Below are 27,615 nucleotides of genomic sequence, written 5' to 3'. Positions count from 1 at the left end.
CTGCACGAAACGTATTGCTCCTCCCCCTCCCCAACTGTACCGAAAAAAGAAAGACAAATTATTCACTAAAATAGAGGTTTAAAGTCTATGGCCTCTCTAATTTCATACGGACTACAAGAAGATCCCTGATTCGAAGTATTTTGTTCAGCGCTGCCTTTAGTTCTGAATCAGTAATTTCATCAACCAGGAAATGCATTAATAACAGTATTTCATTCCCCGTTGTAAACCACTTCAGAAGTCCGCACGTCTGTATTGCATGGCCTGGGTTAGGTCTGTAATCAGCTTCGATTGAGGTACGTCATAAGATCATAATGACCTGACCGTTTTAAGGGACTCTAAGGTCGGGTACCAGCCCTTTACGTGCAATCCGGATGTCCGTGTTATCCGCGTGACAGAAAAATATACTTCCGCTAGCAGGTATCCGCCGCCGTACAGCCAATCAGGGCTAACACGAAGTCGTTCACCAACCCTGATTGAATATGCAAATCATGGCCTCTGCGACCAATTTCCACGTTGGTGCGTTCTTTTGCCATGGGAAACGCCGAAAATTCAGTCAAGACACAACAGTCACCACACTCGGTCTCCGAAACCTAACAAGACGTTTAAATTTTGCTGACGCCATCCGTGCGAAATCGTTGATCGTGCGACACGTGCTCGCGAACTCCTTTTAAGTGGAAAAATGAGGAAGTGATTTTGTGAAGCATGGAGACCAATGCGGGGTATTCGTGCAACGAAATGTTTAACATGATTGTCATGTATGGGGAGGCTGGCTGCAGCGCATTACGTGCGAAGCAATTATACGCGGAACGGTTTCCAAATCAGCGACAACCATCTCGGCAGTTTATCGTCAATTTGTGTGAAACATTGCACACTACGGGTTCCTTTTTCCCTCGGATCGAAGGAAGAGGACCAAGAAGGAATATCGACAGGGAAGAAGAAATCCTTGAACATATTCACAATAACTCTGCCCGCAGTACGAGGAGTATTGCTCGAGAAATGGGACTCTCCCATACGTATGCCCATCGCACATTGCGTGATGAAGGTTTGTAGGAGTTTAGTTGTATAAAGTGACATTTCTTTATAAATTTACCTATTCTTACTTTAAATTCATATTTCATTGTCGCTGTAAATTCTTCACTAAATGTATCGCAAAATTTTTATTAAGTGCACCCCCCGTTCAAAAAATCGATTTTTTAAATATTTTCATTCCACAACATGTCAAGAATGATCAGGTAAAATTTTAGAACGAAATTCCTAACAGCAAAGATTTTACATGCAGTTCAGGGAGATTAACAGTGTGACGCCTTTAAAAATAGGTGTTTATTGAAGATGGATTGTGACGCAGGTATAATAAATAGAAATGTGATTTTTTTAAATTAATAATACGTTTATTCATCTAAAAAAAATCAATTTTTGTTTTAATCGAATAAACGCATGGAAAATGGGGCGCTTACTCAATAGGATTCTACTCGTACTTACATTGGCTTCTGTGCTATCCCCTATTGCGAATTTTCATACAGTCGATTTGTTTTCAAGAAACATTTTTATAAGAGAAAACCCCACGTTTCGGGGACCCTACCGTTTAAACATTTGGCAATCATCGCCCAGTTGTTTCTTAACACTGCCCGAAGATAATGCGATAACCACACATGTGTAATTAAGAAATATCTTTGGTTTTTTAAATTTGGATGATCCTGTCTAAGGCAGAGTTGAGCATGTTCGAGAGTGATTAAAGGATAAGAATCCAGCGGGTGAACTACGGGTTATTGAATTACACAATTACATTTCAATCGTAATTTGTAATTACATTACATTTTGCCCAACTCTGATTTGTAGCAGAATAAAGTACAAAAAGTTTTAGACTCATACATTGTATACCTTTTTTTTAGAAAATATCATAAAAGTCACCTATGTTTTCACCCGATTTGACCGGGGGGGTGCCTTTAATATCTGAGTCATTGACGTTATCCTCGCTATCGACTAATGATTAGATACTTATTATTTTATCTTTTGTTTTCGCATATTTCATTAATAACATGAACTACGACTAATTAAAAAATTATTAATCCAAAATCCCACAGGCTTATACCCTTACCACTCACAACGGGTGCAACATTTATTACCCCAGGATTTTGAGAGACGACGGACTTTCTGCCGGTGCTTCCTCGATAGAGTGGAAGAGGATGACCATTTCCCGACGATCGTACTGGCAGCAGATGAATTAACATTCACACGTTCTGGAATATTTAATTTCCGCAACTCACACGTGTGGGAACCCATAAATCCCCACAACATTGTAACGGGGCACTTCCAGCAAGAGCTGAGGCTAAACATATGGGCTGGGGTAGTAGACGATCATCTCCTCGGACCGCATATTTTGCCAGCGCGTCTAAATAGCGCAAAATATGCTAAATTTCTTCGACGGGATTTGTCACTTCTACTCAAAGATGTTTGCCTGGCCACCCGAAGAAATATATGGCTTCTTCACGACGGCGCCCCAGCCCATATGGGAAATGCTATACCAGCTATAGGACGAATTTGGGGGAACAGAGTAATTGCACGGAATGCTGCGGTTTTGTGGCCGCTAAGGAGCCCAGATTTAAATCCAATGGATTTTTACGTATGGGGCCACGTGAAATCATTAGTATACGTCGACACCGAATTTGAAACCTTTTGTAAATAAACGTAGGTAGCGAAATTTGTATTTCTTTGCATTCACGTAAGAGTAGCCACGCATTGACAGTAGCTTGTTGCGTGACAGTTTAGTCATACTCAAAGGAAAGAAACAGTTTTGTTACTTTCTGAAAAAAAAACAACACGTTTTGCAGTCACGTCGTCAAAGGAGCTTACTTCCATGTAAATCAATGCATTTTTCGTGAGCATCAAAACTGTCACGCAACAAATAGCCACCACTGCGCGCCTGGCCTAAGAACACGTGCAGAGTTTTCGTTCACTTGTTTCTTATTTTCTAGGTGACGACCCCAAGTGCTTCCGCCACTCCAAACAGATCATCAATGGGACCGCTACTGTAAGGGGCCCGTATTTACTTGGTTACTGGGTCATCTTGAACAGCTCACAACGGGCGGTCTTTGTGCTACGGCTCATCTGTGTGCGTGTAGCGACGATCATTTCCACAAACATCTTCGATGTTTAAACCTTTATAACAGCTAAACTATACGAGATACAACAAAATGTATTCAGACCATTTTACTCTACTGGTGGTCTCCAATGTATTTGCAAAATTATGGAATCCTGCGACTATTAGTTTAGCGTATAGACATGTTAACTTTGAGGCATTATTACTGTAAAATGGAGACAGATCGGACACTATGTCATAGGACTTTTATGTTCCATTGGACCTCCCTTACCACCCCCTAAAATATCGCTACATATACCATTTATACCCTGTATAGATTCGAAGCGCTTTAGATCCCATCACTGCACGGGGCCATAAAAGACACGGATTGCACTAGCCATTAAGAACGGAAAAATGTGAAATTCTTCATCGGATCTGCACGAAAGTGACATCAATAGTCTCCTTGTGTTTTCCCGATGAAAATGACACCAAACCTGACATAATTTGGACTATAATTAACGATACTAGGCATAAAATTAATTTGCAGGATTGAAAGCCCGATTCGTTAAAAGTAGTCCGATTTGAATTTTTTTTTGTCAATTTAATCGGGAGTGTAAGAAAATGTTTTCCTTCTGATATGCAACAAAATACGCACTATATTATGGTTCACAAAAGTAAGACGAATTGTACAAAAAGGACGCGGAGACCTTCTGACGCAGCGACCAGTGTGTCCCAAAGACCGTACAAGAGTGGCCGCGTCCTGGCGGCCAAGGCACAGCATCTTTCCCGCGACGCTTACTTTGGGCCTGGGTTTTCCCCAAGTTCTCCCGCGCAAACGGTCGCAACCGGTGTGTTTGGGCTTACGGGCGGTAGGCCGCGGTTCCGGGGCGCCATTTGAATGGGCGTCTATCGGATTTTCTCTCAGGAGAATGCAAGGAATCCATTAGTGTCACTTTCATATTGATAGAACGAAAAATAAAGAAATTCCGTTTCTGTATAATCGATGACACATCGTCGAGCAACTCCGCGCTGCAGTTTATACGGGTGAACAATACAATGCCGCGGCGGCTTCAATCAAAGGCTCTCGAGGCTCCCCCAAAGTTATTCGAACTTCGAATAACTTTCCAATAAAAATACGGATGAAACTAAGAAAACCATTCGAAGCTTAAAATGAATTCCCCTCGAATAAAAAAATCGTGCGTGGCCGTCGAATAAAAAAATGATTTGAAGCGCTTCGAACAAAAATAACCCAAATTTATTTTTATTTGATGGGTCTCGAATAAAATTTTTGTGTTTTATTCGAAACCAATTTTTTATTTAAAATAATTTTTTGCCCATCCTTGGTTTCATACTTCAGGTTAGTTGAGATCTACCAAGGGGTTTACTGTATCGCAGTCATCAAATGGCGAAATGCATGCTTCGGGTTTCTCATATGGGACTTAGGTCCAACCATGTGTCCCCACATATACATATGTACATATGCATATAAATGTTAAATAGGTACGTACAGATATATGTAGATGTATAATTCGCATTTCTTGAATAGGCAAGCATGTATGGACTGGTGTGCGTACTCGAAGCCCTGATATACTTGGCTTATACATATAGAGGATGTTATAAATGCCGCTGTTTTATTGCGTACTGAAACATCTATTTTTAACGTGCTATATTTACTTTACCCGAAACATTACCGGGGTATATGAAGATATTGAAAACAATTTATCACTCGGAAAATGATTAAAATTTTCCCTGGCGATTCGATAGGAAACGAAAAAGTAATAACTAACATATTCTTTGCTGTCACAATCAATATCATTAGAAGTAATCTGAAATGGTAAATGCACCATTGCACTATTAATTTGTTTACTTTAATAGTTTGCTTGGTACATCTCTGAAACTCTTTATCATATCAGTTGTTTCGATATTCTAAACAAATACTGTGAACTGGTGAAGGAATCATCAGTTGTAAGAAAGTGTAAAGTTACGGCCAAACGGATTGGCCTTTCTGAATAAATTTTCGCAACAATAATATCATTAGCATGATACCTACATTTAGATGTGACTTCAAAGCACTATAAATTAGAGCTGTTACATTTTGACCCGTTGGGTACCCGGGTACCCGGACATTACCTGGGATAACTTCAAGCAATTGAATATAGTATTATCTGTGATTGTCTGTGGTATAGTCTGATGTTAACCGAAAATGATCGAACATACCACATTCAATGGCTTGAAGTTATTCCGGGTAGCGGGGTACCCGACGGGTCAAAAAGTAATAGCTCTACTATAAATACGAGAAAGAAAATGCAAAGAAGAAAGTAGAATAATTCAAAATTACCTTTTTGACAGTGTCATTTGCAGTAGGCTTCGTAGTCGGCAGGTCACGTGGAAACATAGCTATCAAGATAGAAAACATGCCCATTGTGGCACCTAAAATAATCCAGCCCAGCCACCACGCACCCAACCATCGTGGATCCTTTTTCGTGATCACGGGATGCAAACTAGGATCTATATACAAGCTGAGGCAACCATAGCCTAATAAGAATCCTATTGCTGGACCAACTGTTCTCAGAGCAAACGTGAAACCTAGTCGGTAATTAAAACATTCATCATTATTGAGTTACGTATGTAGAACCCTCATCAGTTTTCCATTTTTACTTATTTTTAGACTATAATAGATTATCGTGTATAGTTCATGAGAACAGAACGGCCTTTGTTTCCGGTTTCCGGAAACTATAGTATCGCTTTCCCGATTGTTTGGTGTTCAATCGTTGATTCAAATTTTGTTTAAATGAGTATGTTGTCACTGAATTAGTGGTGAATTAAATGGAATGTTTAATGATATGATAGAAAGATTAGATTAAAAGTAGAACAGACTGAAAAATAGGTTGACCTCGTTGGATTAAGTAGTAATAGAAGTTGAAGCGCGCTTACATCTTAAATGGAATATTAATGAATAAAAAATAATATTGATATTTCTATTCTACTTCAACAGTTTTCAGGTAACAATTTTGTTCGGTTACTACTGGTAACGATGTTTCCAGCAGTGGAAAAGAAGCGTTTTAAGCGAAAATAAACATGTTGTTGTATTAAACACACTAAACAGCCTTGAGTTTTTACGTACATATGTACAAATTCAATTTACTCGCTGTAAACATACACACTTTACGGTAAACTATAAGTAAGTAGATGTATGTATAAAAGAAGCTGCTATATTATACATGGTTCACATAAAAAGTATCACATTTCAGTGTTTCTATATTATTAATTGTTTATAAAGATGAAATAACGAGTAGTATTAATAAAAACAATATAGTAAAAATTACTATACGATACGTTCAATCATATGTTTCAGTTGCGAAACAGAGTCAAGCATCACTATTCAAAATGAATTGAAATCGGAATTCTTTTTGTACTATGTACTGACTATGTAGGTACTGATTTTTACTGTAAGATACCAGAATTTTATATATGTATGTATTTTATCTACAAAGTAAGTAGGTATATCGTACTTCTTTAAAAAGAAGATAAAAAACTTTGGTATTTGATTAAAATGAACCCACTTTGAGTCAAAAGCATTTTTCGCAATAATTTTTCGAAATTGAATTCCCAATGCCTAAAATTTGAAGAAGAAAAGTTCCAGCTTATAGAAAGTCTAGATCAGAATACCCATTTATTGATTCTTTGGCTGTACATCCGAATAGCCCCAGTGGTCGATCGACACGAGGTTTTTTTTTGGGGGGGGAGACACTAAATCTAAAATTGTTGCTTCGGAAATTTATTAGTTTCCGAGATATTAGTAAAAAAAACATTTAGTATATCTGTTGACTTTCCAATTTGTTCTGGATATTAGTATTGGTTGGGGCTAAATTGGTGCAAGGGTTGCGCGCCCGTTTGTGGGTGCGTAAATCATGGTAGTGAACCGATGTGGGTTTGGAGCAGGCCCACCCAAATTTGCTCTTGCCTTCGAAGAGCAACCGCGAGTGGTTACGGGCGAAGACAAGAGCGATGGTTGTGCCCCACCATGGGGACCTTTCGCTCTTGAGGGGCGCGAACGGCCTGGTTAGGAGATTTGAACCAGAAACTTGCGGATGCGATCCATCCTATTATACAGGGTGGATACCTATTACTCTATTGATAGTCAACACTCTAGGGGTTCATTCTACAGGCCAAAATAAGACGAAAATATAGAATACAATTTTTTAATATCGCGCTTCGTTATCGAGAAAATTCGCTTTGAATTTCAGCTAAATACAAGTGCCTTTTAGGCGCCTGAGGGGCACGCGGAGGTAAGGGGAACGCGTTCAGCTGTCCATAGAACAAATTGGATAGGAGGGGGGGGCAGGATGGATCTCCGTGTATGCAGTTAAAAAAAATAATGTGTAAAAAAAATTAACAATAATTTTTTATTAATATTTTGGAAACTAATAAATACCCGAAGCTATAATTTTAGATTTAGGGTCCACAACCCCTCCCCACACCTCCCCTCAAACCTCGTGTTCATCGGCCACTGAGGCCATTCAGAAATATATCCGATTCTTTTTGTAATAAGTGCAAACGTCGAGAATACTTCCACATACCGTAATTACCGTTATATGTAGTAATATGTGTTATGCCTACATGCTGTAGTTGCCTAAAAATATAACTATATGTATAGTAACATTCAATTTAACGTTACCTTTTTATTAATTCATCTTTGATAACAAGTATTTACCTAGAAGCATTGGAGTGTTTTTCTTCTTCGTATTATCATCCAAATACGTCTGACCAAGGCCATAGTAGAGAGTGGTGCCAATTCCAAGGATAAATTGCGAGAGAAAGACCAAAAGTCGAGGAAGAATGCTGACGTCCAGCAACGTTTCCTCGTCGCAGTGTTCCAGCTGGACGACGCGTGGGCAAATGACCAGGTCCTTGGGGACCGTGGTGGCGTTCAGCAAAGTTTGATCGAGGTGTTCCTTGGTCAAGGCCAGTGCGTCACGTCCAGGTCCGTATAAGAAGTGCGGAAGGGCAAGAACAAGGCAAGAGAATGCACTAAGACCGACGCCAACTGCGATCCATCTTGGTCGATGCCCTGAGCCTCCGTAGTAGGTTAATATCAAAGATAGAATTTGGGAGATCTCGTTGCCAGAAAGAATTAATCCTGAAAAGTAATACTGTACGATACAATATTGTTCTATAGTATAATGACATTTTGGTTTTACGTATTTTTTTCTTATTTTATAACTACAAAGATAAATCGATTAAGCCGTAGGTATCTTACAATTAGGACCTTTTCGTACAAGACACTTTTGTGGCTTTGCGATTGCTATTTTAAATACAGGGTTTCTCTAAATTGGTGGTGCCACCCGAAACGAAATGATTCTCCATAACAAAATAAATCGAGTAGTGTAGAGCAACATTTTTTCACACGAATCCCCGTTTCCAAAAAAATTGGAGTTGAAGATTCATTTAATACGCGTAAAGGTACTTACATACATACATATGTATCCGTGGCCTCACGTATGCGATATCATTATTATCATTATTATCATTATTATCATTGCCATTGCCATTTCCATTGTCCATGTCATTGGCATTGTTATTATTATTATTGTTGTTGTTGTTGTTGTCGTCGTCATCGTCATCGTCGTCGTGGTCGTCGTCGTCGTCGTTGTTGTTGTTATTACTCCATTAGTGCACTCACTGATATACATGAGAAACGAAGAATATGTAGGTATAAAAAGAAGGAGACAGAGAATATTGTAAGTGTAAGGAGGTGAGGCTAACAAGAGCTTAAATAGTTGCTTTTAAATCTGATCCAGTATGTCACTGCAAACTACACATGTGCTGCTGTTCGGGTCTACCACATTAGAAAATGAAGGATGGACAATGAACCAAAAGTCTTTTTTACTCAAGAATTATATTTTTTTGAAACCATATGATTGATATTGTTTAGAAATACAAGAGCAAGGACGGTTACTCTACTGCGAGATCCTTTAAGTCGAAACATATTTAGTCAGGTATCTACATAAATATGTATTGTATACAATCGTAGGTAGGTACTCGATGAATCTTCAACATCGATTTAATCAGAAATGAAACTTCATATTCAAAAATGTTACTCTGCAGTTTCGACTTATTTTTTCACGCCGAATTTCCTTCCGGGTTGTACCAGTTCGGGGAGACCCGGCATATTCAAATTTCCGACCTTCCCCTATGTTTGTCAAACCAGTTCTGTCCGTGACAAATTAATGTATCCGAAATATCAATCGTAAATCACAAAAGTATTTGGTGTGAAATGGTGCTTACTTACAAGGAGACTATCCCAAGTGTCTGCCTCTGATTGCTTTGAATTTTGGATATGTTTTAGAGGACCGAAAAATAAGAAACAGGTGACTTTTTATTTTGGCGTGTTTGCATGTTTGAGGGGTGAAACCACCCTTCAAAGTTATAAGATTTTGAGCTGTTCGACTCCGATTGCTTTGGCCAAAAACCAAACCAATCGGAAGATGTCACCACCTATTCTCATGAAAGTTGAGAGGTGGTTTCACACCCTGAACATGCAAACAGGCCAAAATAAAAGGACACTTGTTTCTTATTTTTCGGTCCTCTAAAACATATCCAAAATTCAAAGCAATCAGAGGCGGACATCTGGGATACTCTCCTTGTTAATGGAAGTCTTAACTAATGGCTTTATCTGCATTGCAAATGAGAGTTTACCGTTGGAATTTTCTGGGCTTTTTTTCGAAGTGAAAGTAAGTAATAGACACAGGTTTGAACAATTAAATAATTATAATCATAGATATTTTAAGTGTGCGCAAAATAAAATACTCTTCCACTGAACACTATAACTATCCATACATATAAACAGTGGTTTGAGAAATTTCAATCGAGTGATTTGAATCTTGAAAGTGAACTATGCTCTGCATCTCCGTTTGAAGCCTCTGACGAGCAATATGTAAAAAATACTGAAAGAATATGCGAGTTTGTTGACTGTTGTCATTTGTGTCACGCCGTCCGACACTCAATCGTCATCCAGTAATCCGATGCTTCATATCCGATCGAACTCCAGACATAACTACAAGAATCCCCCCTCTACTCTGCAAATTCCAACAGTAATAATGGATTTCGTTGTCAAGGAAGAATAAATGAACATGAGACAATTTCAAGCTTATTGTCGTGTGACGTTCATTCTGCCCGACACCAAGCCTAATTACTACATAAACGTACTGCGTGAGTCGAAATTATTATTAGACCGCGTCTACCTATAAGCAGCTATCGCGTTAGGAGTCTTATTCAGAAATAAAACATTGTTGGACACGTGCGAACCAGTAGGGTAAAGGGCCCAAATTTCGTCTCCCTGCATTTCTCAATTTCTATAGTTGCGTTTTCAGTGTCATCTGGTGGTAAATGTTGCATTAGTATACGTCAGTATTCTGACAAACTTGCAAGTAACCCTACTAGCATTTCTGGTTGGCCAACAGTATCCTCAAGTTGGGAATTAGTTGGCCATCAAAATGCCAACAATAAATGCTACTAGGGAACAGGTTAGGTCAGCGATGCCCCGATGGGCGGTCCGAGGATGCAAGCATCCATAGCATTTCTACAAGTCGTCCGGAAGGGGGTGCTCGAAACCAACGAAGCGGCGGGCATGCAACGGATTGGGAAAACTCTAGTAGTGTGCGTGTAGCCTTCCCTATACCCCTGTACGGAGAAATTTTTCGCCACCTGCGTGTAAAAGCCACAATAATGGCGCATCGTTCCAAAAAAATGGCATTAACGGAAGCCAGTAGCTAAAAGGTTAAAACATTCAGACACAAAAATTGTAGAAAAAAATTGAAACACCGCTATAATCAAAGACACGTCCCATTAGTTACTCCTTACGTCCGATCTATGCATGCACTGCATTAAGAATAAAATTATAAAAAAAAAGAAAACCAGAACAATAAAATCAATTTATGAAAGAAACAACTAGCCTATTATTTATCAACACCATGAATTTTAAAAAGAGCATTAAATACAATATCCAATAAACGGGTTGCAAAAGCTTTTCACATCAATTATACAGGGTGTCCCACTAAGGAATGGACAGCGCGATATCTCTTAAAGTATTGCCGATAAAAATATAAAAAAAATAGGGAATTGCATGGTTCGAGGGGGCCCATTTATTAGCGCGAACGAATTTTGTTTTCGATTATTATTTTAAAAGATACGATGGTCAAGTTCGGTTTTTCAAATGGAACTATTTTTTTTGAAGACCTGAGTTGATAGTGCGTTCCAAGACAAATTCAATAAGCTTTAATGTATACACTTTATTTCCACTGGTTTTTAAGATATTGCGCTTGCAAATTTACTGATTTTCACTGCAAGAAACCCCTCTGGAATGGCAAAAACCGGGGGCGGTCTTACTGGCGCCACGGGTGGCACTGCCTGTTGAAATGGATACTTACCTGCCAAAGGTCTACGCCAGAAATGGCAGGCCCAAAGGCTGGACAATTCTTTTCCGTGAGAAATGCTACTTAGGTAGGTACATCTGCGGTATCGAGAAGCGCATCGTTACTTTTATTTCGCACTTGCTTCTACGCTCGGATGGCCGGTTCTTTTGGGAGGGATGCAAATTCGATTGGTTCTGATACAATCTGCTCCCTATGGTTGAAATTTAGTCTAGCAACTTTCACTCCTCCTAACCTAACCAATCCAACTTGCATCCCTCCCAAAAGAACCGGCCATCCGAGCGTAGAAGCAAGTGCGAAATAAAAGTAACGATGCGCTTCTCGATACCGCAGATGTACCTACCTAAGTAGCATTTCTGACGGAAAAGAATTGTCCAGCCTTTGGGCCTGCCATTTCTGGCGTAGACCTTTGGCAGGTAAGTATTCATTTCAACAGGCAGTGCCACCCGTGGCGGCCTTTGGGCCTGCCATTTCTGGCGTAGACCTTTGGCAGGTAAGTATTCATTTCAACAGGCAGTGCCACCCGTGGCGCCAGTAAGACCGCCCCCGGTTTTTGCCATTCCAGAGGGGTTTCTTGCAGTGAAAATCAGTAAATTTGCAAGCGCAATATCTTAAAAACCAGTGGAAATAAAGTGTATACATTAAAGCTTATTGAATTTGTCTTGGAACGCACTATCAACTCAGGTCTTCAAAAAAAATAGTTCCATTTGAAAAACCGAACTTGACCATCGTATCTTTTAAAATAATAATCGAAAACAAAATTCGTTCGCGCTAATAAATGGGCCCCCTCGAACCATGCAATTCCCTATTTTTTTTATATTTTTATCGACAATACTTTAAGAGATATCGCGCTGTCCACTCCTTAGTGGGACACCCTGTAGTTAAAAAATTGATAAAAGTACAATTAAGTAAACGTAAAATATTTTAAATTATCCATCATTAAGAGGGAATAATTTTTCCTCATTTTTCGGCACAAATTGCATTCCGATATCTTTTATAGTTCAAAAGTTATACGAAAAAGGCCCCAAATTCTTCAACCCAGACCGTGAAATTTCAAATAGCTCTTCACGACGTTAATTTGAAAGAGACGATCCTAAAATTTTAAAAACTCGGGCATCACTGGCAGCCCTCCGAACGCCGAGCCGGTGAATGGTTGTAGTGGAATGCGTCCGTGAGGCGGTGTTGCCATTGTCGTGTGTTCGCGCGCGCGTAGGTTGCAGCTTTAACGGTTGACCCTGTATGTCACGAATGCTTGACTTGACCAAGTGATGTTGTCTGATCGATGACTGTATCAGGGAAGTGCCGATCGAGTTCTATCGAGAGACGAACGAGGTCACTCGAAAGACGATTGAGTTCTGTTCTTGTCCACCTTTTCGACGTCGAAGGTAGACAAGACATTAAAATTTCGAGAGGTGCCAAAATTGCTGATTGGCTAGCTTTTTCTCGAAGAGGAGGAACCGTCTTCTTCTTGGTGACGTAGCGAGCCATTTTCGCAGGTTACATGCGGACGTTCGCACAGTGACTAGCGACGTTTAATCGAAATTTATGACCAAAAGCTTAGTGAATTTCACGTACTGATTTAACCTACGGATAGAGCATGAAAAGTTTTTACTCATCTGTTCATAACCTGGGGTCTATATACAAGTTCAATCTAATCTATTGCGGAAAGGAAATGGACGGTAACGAGCGGACGCAGTAGACATGCAATGCGCAACGTCAAGACTCTTTCCTACAGTTTTACGAATGTTGTTCACTAAACATGACGATAATAAGCATTCTTCATAAAGTAAAACTTCCTGATCGCGGGCCTCTTATTGTTTTTTCCAAAACATTATACCTTGCCCCCGAAATCTCAAAATATTTGGAATTGCGTCTCTAGTGCGGACATTCACAGTTACGTGCGGACATTAAAGTATTGGATTTTATCTACTGCCTTCCGCACTAGCCAAAAGAATTAATTGTTTTGCACGCACGCCTTTCTGTACCTCGAACAGTGTACAACAAGGCGCGCGATTAGTTTTAGCGATGTAAACGCAGGAAGTTACAGAATATCTTATCTAAAAAGATCTCTATTACTAGATTATTTAAATCCTAGTACAAAGGCGACTTCACTATTGGTTACCGACCCAGTATGTGTGTAGATTGATCGGTCAAACTTATTTTCTGTTTATATGAAGCATATACAACATAATGAACCCATTCTCACATTTGCCCATATTTTAAAGAATATATCCTAGTTAGTAGCAATGTCCTAGTGAGCGCGAAAAGGGCCAGCGGAGGAAAGACCAGACATCTGGCTAGATCGGATCGGTCGGAGTGTCTAGCCAGAGTCGCGGTTTATGACCGTATCGTCCCGCGAGTCAGCAGTGAACGACGGTCCGAAGTTACCGTATACCACCCGCTGACAGAGCAACCAACGGATTATATCAGAACGAAGACAGTCAAAATCCTCCAAAAGACGGCACAATGTCGATTGCCCCTTGGTCATCTGGCAGACAAATGGTTCCCAACGAACTCTTCGAGAACAAGCATCGTTCTGAGCCCGCTTTTGTCCCGTAAGACGGAACATATGGGACGTACAATATTAGACTAAAGTACAGGGTGATTGGCCCGAAACGCCTGATCCGCCTGGCAACCGTGACGAGGTCAACCCCCCGTGGTGTCTCTCCGAAGTTATGGCTTTCGACCCTCGAAGGGGTTGGAGTACCTATTAAGAAGTGACAAATCTTCGAATTCCTCATTTCTCGTCAGATCTGTGCGAAAGCGACGCCAATGGATTCCTGGCGTTCCGTCGATTAAAATCTTACCAAACATCATGCAAATCGGACTATTTTGACACAAGCTATTTGTATTCCTTATGTAAAAGTAGTCTGATTTGCATGATGTTTGGTATGATTTTAATCGGGAGAACATAAGGAATCCATTGGCGTCATTTCCCTTTCGACACGATGAAGAAAAGAATTTCTTAATACGCTGTAATGGATATTTCATCCTCCACTGCAGGGGCCTGACCCCAATTCGCTACGTTCGGCCCAAGATTCTTACCTTTTTCCAGCAAAAACCATAAAATTCGAGTGAGGCACTGCGAAGGGCAGCCCTCGCCACGGGGTGATGGGCACAGCTCCAGAATTACCCTGTATCTGTTTAGGAAATAAAATAATTCTTTACTCTTTATCGTATGGATATGGAAGTGTCGCCGATGGATTCCTTGGGGTTTTCCGATGAAAATCATGCCAAATGCCGTGTGTTCGCACAAGAACGAGGGGCACCACGCACTTGTTTTTAACGCGTGAGCAAGTTTGTGTTCACGCGGCGGAACGTATAGATTTAAGAGAGCGCTATTAACGTTATTGTAATGTCGCCACAATAAACGAGGGTGCTTAATAACTAATTAAAAGAAATGTTACTATTAACAGTAGAGCACTTAATTTACAAGAAATTGTACACGCGATTGCGCGAGGCCGAAGCGAAGTATATAGAAATACTTGGTTCGTATTGTCGGAGCACCGATAGCTCTTTTGTTTCGCGTTAGGAGAAACAGCGGTGTTTACCGGTACGCGGTTCACAAGCAAGAGAGCGATCGCGGAAACAGAGCGGGCCGAGCCACCGGTTCGGGTGCCGATGATGCATGGCCAATCAGAGAAGTACACGTGTGTGTCGCGCGATGCTGCTAATTAGTAGAGGGAGATAAGCTAATTAGTATAATTGTCGGCCCCGAGATGGCCCGACCAGGCTATCGCCGCGATCGCTCCATCGCTGTGGCCAATCCCAAACACCGTGTAAATCGGACTACTTTTACATAAGGAATACAAACAGCTTGTGTCAAAATAGTCCGATTTGCATGATGTTTGGTATGATATATATATATATATATAGTATATGAAATGAGTGTAATGGAGATAAAAAGTTAGCTAGAAGGTTAAACATACGTTTGACGACACCTATAAGTTTGCTTCGCTTGGTCAGCTGATTGCGATGTTGCCGCGGTTTCATAAGCCATCGAGATACATACCATGCCGACAGCGCAATTTTCTCAAGTTATAATTTATTTCTTTAAAACGGTGTAGTGAAAACAATTGAAACTTAGCAGGTATTCTCATCTATCCATATGTTACATGTACAAAAAATTGAAAACATTGGTAGCATTTCTTCAACATTTTTTCAGATGTTTTATCCGTCGAGATCGTCTCTTTCCATAAGAGTACATGTAAAATCGGTGAAAATTAAAATCGTTATAACTCAACAACCGTTTAGTGGATTCGTTTAAATTTTTTACAGCTCATCAGGAATGCTTCAAAGAACAATCTCACAAATTTGCATCAACTTGGTAACATTTTAAAAATAGGTCCGACACATCCTTAAGGAGCCCGACATCCATGGTGTTTTCCCATCGAGGAAATAATACTGCGGGTATACAACGGACAGGGAAAACTGTAACAGTGTAAGTCAGTCCTATCCAACTTCTATTCTTTCCTTCGAAGAGCAACCGCGGGTTGTTCCAAGCGAAGGCAAGAGCGACAGTTGTGCCCCACCACGAGGACTTTTCGTTCTTAAGGGGAGCGAGGGGCCTGGCTCGCTGCCTTCAAGAATGAACAGCAACTCGCGGTTGCTCGTGCGAGAAAATCCCTGGACAGGCCTGGTGTAAGTAGTAGTGCAGGCTCGGTGCAGGCTCGTACTCATTGGCAGAAATAACTAGTTCTCTTGGCCAAGTGACAGCGAACACTGAGGCCCCCAAGGATCCCAGTCATTCGAGCCTATCCTACGAATAATAGCATGCATCGCTCCGCTGCACGCCCACGTTATCGTTGGCTTTCCAGCTCTCCTTCCGCGCGGTTATGCTAAACATCATGCAGGTGGGGTCCTTAAGGGTCCATTTGACCCTCGCTGCTTTACGGTTTCATCACCGATTATTATGAAATTTAACTTGAGGAGGCGATTCATCCTACTACACAGGGTGTTACTCTACAGATAGTCAATCCTCTAGGGGGTGATTCTACAGGTAAAAATTGTGGAGTTATTTCCATCCAGGAGATTGGTATCAGTGCGCGCGTGTGTGTGTGTGTGTGTGTGTGAGGGGAAGAGGGGAAGTTCGGTTGCTTGAGAATAGAGTACACGGGAAGAGGGGAAGTTCAGTTGCTTGAGAATAGAGTGTATGAGAGAGCGTAGTAAAACAAGCGTGTATTATTTTAGGTCATTGTTTTGTTAAATAAACTAGTTATTAGGGAGTTAAGTGTAATATTAATTATCCACGCCTCATGTCCCACAAATTGGTAGCAGAGCGTGCTTCCTGGCTCAGGTAAAATGATTTTCGTGGATGTGAAAAATAGAGACTTGAGACACGTGCTTCGCAATGGCGGACAATTGGAATCTGATGGGCGTTGAACCGTTTGATGATTCAAATTATATCCTATGCAAGGAAAAGATAGAGGGTATATTAAGGTCAAGAAAATATGGAAGAAGGTGAAAGGAGCGAAACCGCCTGAAAAGCCGGAAGGGGCAACAAATCATGAAGCTAAATTCAAAGTGTGGAACGAATGGAACAAAGATAACTATGCTGCACGAACGATAATCCTGAATACAATGAACAAAGCACGACTATTAAAATATGGTTATGAGAGGAACGCGGATAAGTTAGGGAGTATGATTAAGAATAATATGGCAGCTGAGACGGAACAATAAAAAGCCAGGTCGTTGAGTGAGTTATCCAATTTACATGTAAAAAAGGAAGAAACTGTGAACGAATTTATAAACAGAACCGAAGCTCCGAAACGCCAAGCGACTCGCTGGGATGCATCGGCTTTTTTCGAGCGACTTGTACCGAGTGGCTTGTATCCGGCGACTTATGTCCGGCATCTTATGACTAACAAGGAGACCGCACAGGTTATGCAATCGGTTCTGGAATGAGACTGGGTGGACATTGTAGTGCACACCTAGTGTTACAAAACCGTAAAGGGTTTTTGTACAGTGGGCCCTCGTTTTCGAGAAATTTGAGTTCAAAGTTTTGCGCGACAGTATTTCAGTTGTGCAAACATTCTTAGGAAGCAACGGTCGTAGCTGCGATATTAAGATGTTTGGCTACGCTACTGGAGGTCTTCGGTTCGATTTCTGGTGCGCGCTTGTTTTTTTTTTCTTTTTCTTTTTCTTACCGTAGTAATGTAATGGCTGCACCTAAAATTATTTTGCGCTGTAACGATGTTAATAATATATATTATTACAATAATACTGCACACAAAGTACAAACATAATACAAGTGCAGATATAATATAAATATAATAAAACCGCAAATTACAAATAATATCAGTGCAACAATATTACTGTATAGGACTATCCCTACGGATATGACCGGAGCTCTAACTGCCGTTAAAGTCTATTCGATAGTCTGCAGCCCGCGACGTCTTGGGCATATTTTTTAAATATATAAAAGCACTCACACTTGTAGGCGTAATAAATTTAATACATCATCGATAATAATAATAATATTAATATTGTTGCACTGATATTATTTGTAATTTGCGGTTTTATTATATTTATATTATATTTGCACTTGTATTATGTTTATACTTTGTGTGCAGTATTATTGTAATAATATATATTATTAACATCGTTACAGCGCAAAATAATTTTAGGTGCAGCCATTACATTACTACGGTAAGAAGAAGAAAAAGAAAAAAAACAAGCGCGCACCAGGAATCGAACCGAAGACCTCCAGCACCGTAGCCAAACATCTTAATATCGCAGCTACGACCGTTGCTTCCTAAGAATGTTTGCACAACTGAAATACTGTCGCGCAAAACTTTGAACTCAAATTTCTCGAAAACGAAGGCCCACTGTACAAAAACCCTTTACGGTTTTGTAACACTAGGTGTGCACTACAATGTCCACCCAGTCTCATTCCAGAACCGATTGCATAACCTGTGCGGTCTCCTTGTAAGACCGTTCGGTAGAGCCGCCCTTAGAGTTTGCGGGTCCCGGGGCAAAAGTTGATATTATTGAAAACATCTAATTGAAAACAGACAACCTTACGTCTCTACTTCATGCGTCACTTAGGCTTGACGAAAATCTATTCTAGAAAAATTGATACGTTGACAATTATATTTAATTCATTTAACTTTTATAAAATGAAGTCCCTAAGCACGAGGCCTAGAGCAAGGGCCCCGTCTGCCCGGTACTAAGGGTGGCTCTGCCGTGCCTTCGGACGCGCAGGTACCGTTGTCAACCACTGATCCGCGGGACAATATGGTTATAAACCGCGACCCTCGCGAAACACTCTGGCCAATAAGCCTGATTCATTTTCGGGAACCAGATGTGCTATACAAATCAGACCCTTCAGTTTTTACGTAAATGTGCCAGATATAGCAATTAAAAAGTATTATCCAACATCAATACTCCTCGTGGAGAGAGACACAGGAAGAAAAATGGTCGTCCACTGACTGCGCGTGGTTCCGCCTGCGCCGTCCTCCCTGCAAATTCGAGATGGATCCCTTATCTCTCGAGTATAAACACGCGATCGAATTTCAAAACAGAAGCATTTGTTGACGTATTCTGTGCGAAAGAATAAGGTGAGCCTCCGCGAGAAAGTCGACGCACGCGGGGCCAAACGCAATCAGAAGACTACCCCTTTTGTTCCTGTGTCCTTCCCTCAAATGTATTGGCGCTTGTCGCGGGTAAGCTACATATACATCGATGCATCGAAAATATTCCATGTTTATTATTCGATACATCGAATCAATCCGATATATCACAAAGGTAAAAATTTATTCGATACATCGATGTATTTCATTCGATGCGTCAGAAGAGGCTGCTGAAACAAATGACCCAGGCTGCTGGTAGATCATGCCGGGGTTTTTTCTCGACTTTGGCAAAAAAATACTCATTTGATCTTCTGTGCCTATGGTCAATGCAATGTTTGCTGTTGCAGCAAAAAAAAATATGAAAAAAAAACAATTCAGAATCAAATCTATTTATTATCATTACTATAACAGTATTTTATTTAAATGGCCCAGTGTTCCTTTTGTAGGCATAGTCAAAATAATAGTTTGTTCAATCGTTTACTCTCCAATCTATTTCTTTACTGAAGGGTAAACGATTGAATTAACTATTACTTTTACTAAGCCAATAAAAGGAACACTGGAACATTTAAATAAAATACTCGTATAGTAATGATAATAAAAAGATATGATTCTGAATTTTTCCTTCCGTTTTTTATTTTATTTCACTACTTATGGTCTGTTAATTAATTCAAAACGCAGAAGTATTCGATGTTAAGAAAACATCGATGCGGAGTTGCGATGCATTACATCGAAAAAAAAACATTCGATGTTTTTTTAAGTGGACATCCCTAAAGTCCTTTTCAGATATATTGGCCGGTGAGTTCCGTTTCGCGAGCAGCGCGCAAGGAGAAATCAGCCATCATAACCTGATGATCGTGGATTGATAGTTGAAGTTGCTGGGCTCCCGAAGGGTATGGTGGGGTAACGGGAACGCAGCTCGACTCCGCCTGAACGAAGCCGTGTGGCTGTTGTTTATTCTTAGCGTAGTAGTTGTGTGCGTTACGAAGCTATGCGTAAACCAATACGAGATGAAGCTATCGAGAAAGAATCAATGTTCTGACCAGTAAAGCTCTTGAATTTTTTCGGAGCTAATGCACACCTATTCTAATGTATGTATTTCTACGCTAAGAACTCGGTTTGGCCTACACGTCAGGAGCTTGGCGCTATCCCTACCTCTTCTGACTCGCTCTTGTTCTGCGAAGGCGAGAGCGAGATGGAACGAGAGCAAGAAAGAAGAGTGGTGGGAACCACCACCGCGCAGGCCTAGCCGAAGAGAGATTGAGAACATAGAGAAAAGGAGCACCGAGGCAGGCAAGCGGTGTGGTGGGAGAATACCCCTCACGAAACTCAGCAGCCAATATATCTGAAAACGACTTTAGTAAGCGTGATATTTTAATACAAAAGCGAGTTAATGAGATTGTACAGATTAAGAACAATACAGGGCCTGTTGAAGGAAAAAAGAAGAAATTGAAGTACATCCTATAGTAAATTTTTAACGTATACATCTACTATATGATGTATATATATGTGTGTGTGGTGTGTTTCCACAGAGTCGGCGATGTTTCCCATTCGGAACGGGAAACAGGGATAAACGCTCCGGCTGGACTGTCAGTTTGGCCTGCGCCGCACAGTGGGGCAGATCGGATCGAAACGCGGCACAAAATATTTTCTGACTGAAATCATATATTTATCGTTAATTTTTTCACATCATTCAGTTAGGACGTATACTGGTGGTCCTATTAATAAAGAAAAATTAATGAAATTTGTTTATTTAAGGTGGCATAGTACTTTTTTATCCGAAAATTAAGCAATCTTTATGAATTTTTTTCTACATGAAATTGAAAAGCTAAAAAGATGGGGATTATTGAAAATGAAAGATCACTGTTTGAGAGTATTAAAAGCATTTTTATTCAAAAAATTGCACCCTCCCTCCCTTCGTTATAAACGCTCAAAGTTGGACATTTGCGGTGCCATAAATTCCGCCTTCTATGGTTATCTGGAACATAAAAACAAATCAAGACATTAAACTTTATTTCATTTTGTTTTGTTGACCGAGCCGATTCTTAAATTTCGCATTTAAAACAAAATGGCGGACTGTCAAACTGTAGGTATCGATTTTCGGCACTGAAAGTGTAGGTTTGACAGTCCGCTATTTTGTTTTAAATGCGAAATTTAAGAATCGGCTTGCTCAACAAAACAAAATGTAATAAAGTTTAATATCTTACTTTGATTTCATGTTTCAGATAAACATAGAAGGCGGAATTTATAACATCACAATTTTACTCATTCCGCGAGGGACCACATTTGAGCGATTATAGCGGGGGGGGGGGGGGGTGCCTTTGTTTAATAGAATTCTTTTCAATACTTTCAATCAGTGATCATTCATTTGCAACAAACCCCATCTTTCTAGCTTTTCAATTTCGTATACAAAAAAATTCATAAAGATTGCTTAATTTCCGGACAAAAAAGTACTACGTCCCTTAACTGTATTTGTAAATATGTTTATGGGGAACATTTAAATCATATAAAATTTAATAGTTATAAAATCTTTATTTACGTTACTTCAAAATTATTTAACAAACATATTTTAATTTATGTTAACAAATATTACAAGCACCCTTCGTTAAATACATTTCTATTTCTTTTTACGTCTTCGTTGATTTCCTGTTCTCTAGTGTTAGCTGCACACCTGGTTGTATAAAACTTCGTAACATTAGAAACATGTATAACAGAAAACATAATATGATGGATTGGTTAGGTTAGGAGGAGTGAAAGTTGCTAGACTAAATTTCAACCATAGGGAGCAGTTTGTATCAGAACCAATCGGATTTGCATCCCTCACAAACGGCTGCTCTCTTGAAGAGCTGCCCTCTTCACAGCAATACCTCCTCCCCTAAGCCCACCTTCTCTCGCACGGAATACGTCAGCGCATGCTTTTGTTTTGATATTGAAGCTCGTGTTTATACCCCCTTTATACCCTTTCTTCCTGTGTCTCTCCACGAGGAGTATTGCCGGTGGATTGTAGGAGCGTAGATGTCTGGATGCCAGTTGTTGAATTTAGGAGACGATAGAAACACTTTATTACAAAACACACATGTACTGTAATTAAAGTAAATCGTATTCCTCATCGGGCCTCTTCAAGAGAGCAGCCGTTTGTGAGGGATGCAAACCCGATTGGTTCTGATACAATCTGCTCCCTATGGTTGAAATTTAGTCTAGCAACTTTCACTCCTCCTAACCTAACCAATCCAATTTACATCCCTCCCAAAAGAACCGGCCATCCGAGCGTAGATGCAAGTGCGAAATAAAAGTAACGGTGCGCTTCTCGATACCGCAGATGTACCTACCTAAGTAGCATTTCTGACGGAAAAGAATTATCCAGCTTTTGGGCCTGCGAACCCTGTCGTAGACCTTTGGCAGGTAGGTATCAGTTTCAACAGGCAATGTCACCCGTGGCGCCAGTAAGACCGACCCCGGTCCTTGCTATTCCGGAGGGTTTTCTTCCAGTGAAAATCAGTAATTTTGCAACCGCAATATTAAAAACCAATGGAAATAAAGTATACATTAAAGCTTATTCAATTTGTCTTGGAATGCACTATCAACTCAGGCGTTAAAAAAAAAATACTTCCATTTGAAAAACCGAACTTGACCATCGTATCTTTTAAAATAATAATAAAAAAAATCGTCTCGGCTAATAAATTGGCTCTCTCGAACCATTCAATTATATATTTTTTAAAATTTTTTATCTCCAATATTTTAGGAGATATCGCGCCGTCCAGTCTTAGGTCGGACACCCTGTAGATTTGGGGTAAAAGCGAGAGTCCTGTCTTGCTCCATACTGAAGTGCTTATCTTACTTTTCTGAATTACTTCAGCATTCTTCATCTTCCTCTTCGTCCTCATGTTCCTCTTCGTCCACACGTTCCTCTTCGTCCTCATCTTCATCTTCGCTGTCATCTTCATCTTCGTCCTCATCATCAGAGTATTCTGTCGGAACAAATAATTTCCTCGTTTCTCTTTAGAACGGTTCCGATTTTTTATTTGGCATCTTCGGAATACTGGAGATCAGTGGGTCAGAAGTGAGTAAAAGCCTATTTATAATTAAAGTAAATGAGTAATCGTCAATTGTTAAAATCAGTTGTATCACGCGCCATGCCATAAGCCATGGTATCGATATGCAATCGTACCTGTTTAAAACATCCCTGTTGCTTTCTAAGAACACTGAACTCCACTGAACTCCCGTTCAAAATAAACAACGAAAATTGGGAAATTCAGTAAGGTATAATTCCAAAAATATCAGAGATATCGGAATCAAATTTGGCACACTTCAAATACATACCTCACCACTTAATCCCACAAAAAATTAGTAGAATTAAACAAGCAACGAAACTATAAATAACAATACTATTTCTGAAGAGTTTCCAGGTTGCGCTCTTCAAAACCGTGTAGTCGCGTTAAAAATTAATGAATGTGAAAAACAATCATGCTACATGATGACCCAAGTGCGCAATTAACTATCTGTAAAAAAAATTTGCAGTATGGCGATATTTTTGTAAAAGAACTCATTGTTAGTGCCGCGTTTCGACCCGATCTGCCCCACTGTACGCCGGCCGGAATGTGCAGGGCGGCCGGAGCGTGTGGATGCACTACGGCGTCCGGCCGGCGTGTACAGGCCGAGAAATTGTGAAGAAATCTACAGTTTAGTTAAACATTATTATTATCTTGCGTTTCGTAAAGATCTGATGAGAAATGCGAAAATCCTGGACATTTCTGACTTTTTAATGGTATTCCAACCCTTTTGAAGGTCGAGAGCCATCAAATTCGGTGAGGCACTAGAGGGTCCTGTCCTCGCCACGGGGTACCAGGCGGCGTCTCTTTGACAGGCGTCGCTGGAGAATCACTCTGTAGTATACATTCAGTAGACTTCGATAGGAGAAAGTTTATTTTTCCTGCGCAATCCGGACTGTGCAGGCCGGCCGGAGCAAATTCGAAAAACGATTCGGTCTGCCTGAGGTCGCGGCCAGATCTGTTAAGTAGTTAGAAGGAGCAAGACGCGTAGGTCATAAACGCTCGAGATTTATTGGATTTGCCGAATGTCTCCAAAGCTTCCAAGTAATTGAACTTCATGGAACAAATGTAGAGAATTGAAATATTGCAACAACTAGAATCGGAATAATTACTTAAAGAACTGAGCCGAGCTGAACCGAGCTGAGTACCCGTAAAAACCGATCGTTTCGAAAAAACCGAGCATCCCTAATTTTTCCGAACGGTCTGAAAAAATCGAGCGGCCCGAATGTACAGGTGATTCTGGAGCTACGCCCGTCAAAGAGAAGCGGCCTGGTACCCCGTGGCGAGGACAACCCCTCGCAGTGCCTCACAGAATTTTATGGCTTTCTACCCTCGAAGGGGTTGGATTGTCTATTAAGAAGTGAAAAATCTTCGACTTCCGCATTTCCCATCAGATCTTTGCGAAAACGAGACCAATTAATTCCTTATGTTTTGCCGATGAAAGTAACACTAACAACGACGTCATTCGGAAAATAATGAAATAAATTTCATGAAAAATTCATTCCCATAACCTGTAGCTAACTTCGTTAAGGAAAAACCCACTCAAGATTAAAGGAAAAGCGTGTAGGAAAACTCAGTCAAGATTAAAGGATAGAAAAGCAGGCAAGATATTAGAGCTGTGGCACATGGATTTAATCGTGCCAGTGAAACCATCAACGAAAGGAGGTAAAGAATACATATTCACGATTATTGATGATTATTCCAGAGTGATTTTTGTAAAATTATTAAGAGCAAAAAAGCAATGCAGCAGAAGAGCTAGAGAAACTGATTACACTAAAGGAGAATAGATCTGGAATAAAACTGAAAGCAATAACATCAGATAATGGAGGTGAGTTTATTACGAAATAATTTCAAAGATTGGCTGGAAAAGAAGGGAATTAGACACGAGTTCAGCTCAGCGAGGACACCGCAATGCAATGGAGTAGCGAAAGCAGAAATTAGGACGCTTATTGAAATGACAAAAAAGATGATGTCAGATTCTCAGATAACCATGTCGTTTTGGGATGAAGCGATGTGCACAGTAGCACTTATAAGTAACAGAATAAAATCGAGTGTCCATGGAAAAACACTATATGAGGTATGGCACGGGAGGAAACCGACAATAGCACATATGAAGAGATTCGGCTGCGCTGCGTGTTACGAAAGTACGGAGGAATCTGGCAAGAGATCGGTAGGAGCGATGAGATCAAGAAAGAGGGGTTAGAAGATCGGAAAGGACACAGGACAAGCATTCAGCAATGATGATAAGGGATGAGAAAATTCCAAAGGATGCGAAGGAGGCCAAAGGTTCGGCGAATTGGAGTAAATGGAAGAGGCGATGAATGATGAGATGAGATCGATGCGCAAACATGATGTATGTGATATAGTGCCACGGCAAAAAAACAAAAAAGTAATAAAAAGCAGAAGGGTATTCAACATCAAAAAAGACCAAAATACGAAAGAGCGCCAATACAAGGCACGTTTTGTGGCAATTGGATGTGGGTAACGGCGGGGATTTGACTATCAAGAGACCTGCGCCCCAGAAATCCGAACGTAGACAATAAGACTACTTTTTAGCCCGAATGCAGAGAAAAGAAAAAAGTAAAGCTGTATGACGTAAAGACTACATTTTTGCATGTGATTTTAAAGGAAGACATTTTTATGGAATTGCCCAAGGGATATGAGAAGAAAACAAATCATGTGAGAAAATTAAAGAAGAGTATGTATGGACTAAAACACGCTACAAGATGTTGAAATGAATTCTTAACAGTTATATTACAGAAAAACGGAATGCGCCAAACCCAAGACAATCCCTGCTTGATCTATATTCAAGATAAGGAGGACTATCTGTATTGTGGAGTACATGTAGGTGACATGGTGGTAGTGCCAAGTGATAACGAATTTGAGAAAAACTGTATGAGAAAAATAAGCAGAGAGATAGATATGAAGGATTTGGGTCAAGCCAAGATTGTGCTGGAAATGGAAATAGAACAACAAAAAGGGAATATTTATGTGCACCAGAGAGGTTGTATAAAGAAATTATTAATCTTGCATAGGATGAAAGAATGCAATGTGGTGACAACACGATTGCAACGAACGTGAAGATGGAGAATAATGATACGAGCAGGTGATGCAACATGAAGTTATATCAAGACCTTATGGGAAGATTGATATATCTGAGTGAGCGTAACACCTTAAATCACATTTTTCTTCAAATCCTGAAGGGTTAGACAAATTCCGTGGACAGATTTGAATTCAGCGAATCAAAATCTATAGGAAATGATGTATAAAAAGTCAAGAAAAATCTTCAACTACACGTTAGAACGGAAAAACCGAAATTTTCTTCGAAAATGGCAATTTTTATTCCAACGTAGATTGTCAAGTTCACAAATTTTTTGTCACACATTCTTAATATTTTCTCCTTATTCTGCAACATGTTAGCTTTAACCTCGAAGAAGATTCATCCCTCTATCTTATTCCTATCAAAAGTTCTACAACTTTGATACAAAAAGGAGTAGTTTTTCCCACTGTGCGGCCCGGCGCGCGGTGTTCGGACAGCTACCAGCGAGCGCTGGACAGCGGTGATGCTCGAGGTTCGAGAATTCTAGGATAGCCTCCTTCAAAGCAAAAGGCTATTCGGAATTTCCCGGGTCAGGTAAGCGAGCCGCGCGCTCCGCTTTTATGATCGGTTTACCGCTCGCACCCCAGATTACTGTAACGAAGATTGATAACAATGTTGACTGATCTCGTACCCGTCACAATTTCAATACTTTTAGCTTCGATAGAGTTGATTTGATTGTTCGCCAACTGCGTGTGAAAGCAACAATAGTGGAGTGTCGTTACAAGAGACGACATTGACGTAAGTTACCATACTGGTGTACCGTTCCAAAATATGGCAGAAACGGAAGGCGTGGCGTATAGTAGCTAAAAGGTTAAAACATTTCGACATGAAAATTATAGGAAAAAATGTAAGATCGCTACAAACAAAGAAACATTCCATTAGTTATTCCTCATCTCCGATCTATGAATTGATGCTCAAGCAGAGGAGCTTCACGGGACAACAAATAACTAGGCCAGTTTTTAATATTTTTGTACAGTATTTATCAAGAGACACGGTAGTGTCTATATTACGCCACGACCCGCTATCAAGAACCCTTCGATTATCGAATCTCAATAATGGTTGATCCGATTAGATTTTGAATGGTCTTAATGGATAGCTTGGGTTTGATTTACATGAGAAAAGTGTCTTCGTTTTGTTCCTACGTGCCTTATGCGTTGAGACATTTTAATGCAAAGTTCCAATTTGTCGAATTTTATGTTCTTGAGATTAAGCATTGTCGTCGTCAAGTGTAGGCAAGAGGGGAACATGAAAGAGTGAGGAAATGTACCGCCAATTCATGCAGCACGAAAAAGACAAAAAGCAGCTACGTTCAGGTCGCTAGTAACGTAACCTAGCTAGTGTCAATCAATTCAATCATAGTCTGCCAAGTGTCAAATAAGGTAAGTTGTCA

At 40.2% G+C, this 27,615-nt stretch overlaps 2 protein-coding genes across 6 annotated transcripts in view; one reads left to right on the top strand and one right to left on the bottom strand.

Annotated features, from left to right (window-relative positions):
* The window catches only part of Oatp33ea (Organic anion transporting polypeptide 33Ea), a 132,424-nt gene that overhangs the window by 60,451 nt on the left and 44,358 nt on the right, over positions 1 to 27,615 (bottom strand). For all 5 annotated transcript variants that reach the window (XM_076830278.1, XM_076830274.1, XM_076830273.1 and 2 more), the window contains exons 3-4: positions 7,791 to 8,216; positions 5,415 to 5,662 (exon numbers count right to left, since the gene is read on the bottom strand). In XM_076830278.1, the coding sequence (XP_076686393.1) occupies positions 5,415 to 5,662; positions 7,791 to 8,216 (674 nt within the window). The remainder of the gene's footprint in view (positions 1 to 5,414; positions 5,663 to 7,790; positions 8,217 to 27,615) is intronic.
* Positions 508 to 4,081, top strand: LOC143378520 (uncharacterized). The gene is made up of 2 exons (XM_076830345.1): positions 508 to 1,042; positions 2,082 to 4,081. Exons 1-2 carry the CDS (start codon positions 703 to 705, stop codon positions 2,681 to 2,683), a joined length of 942 nt encoding a protein of 313 aa, XP_076686460.1. The 5' UTR covers positions 508 to 702; the 3' UTR covers positions 2,684 to 4,081.

Source organism: Andrena cerasifolii, chromosome 2 (genome assembly GCF_050908995.1).
Source record: "Andrena cerasifolii isolate SP2316 chromosome 2, iyAndCera1_principal, whole genome shotgun sequence".
NCBI lineage: Eukaryota > Metazoa > Arthropoda > Insecta > Hymenoptera > Andrenidae > Andrena > Andrena cerasifolii.
Note: the sequence above shows the minus strand (reverse complement) of the source record. Positions and strands in the feature narration are given on the sequence as shown.

What these genes read in the sequence shown, in the direction of transcription:
- LOC143378520 (XM_076830345.1), top strand. Translation starts at nt 703, where the DNA reads ATGGAGACCAATGCGGGGTATTCGTGCAACGAAATGTTTAACATGATT. An exon ending in TCGCACATTGCGTGATGAAG is followed by an intron (nt 1,043 to 2,081) that starts GTTTGTAGGAGT and finishes AAAATCCCACAG; the next exon opens with GCTTATACCCTTACCACTCA.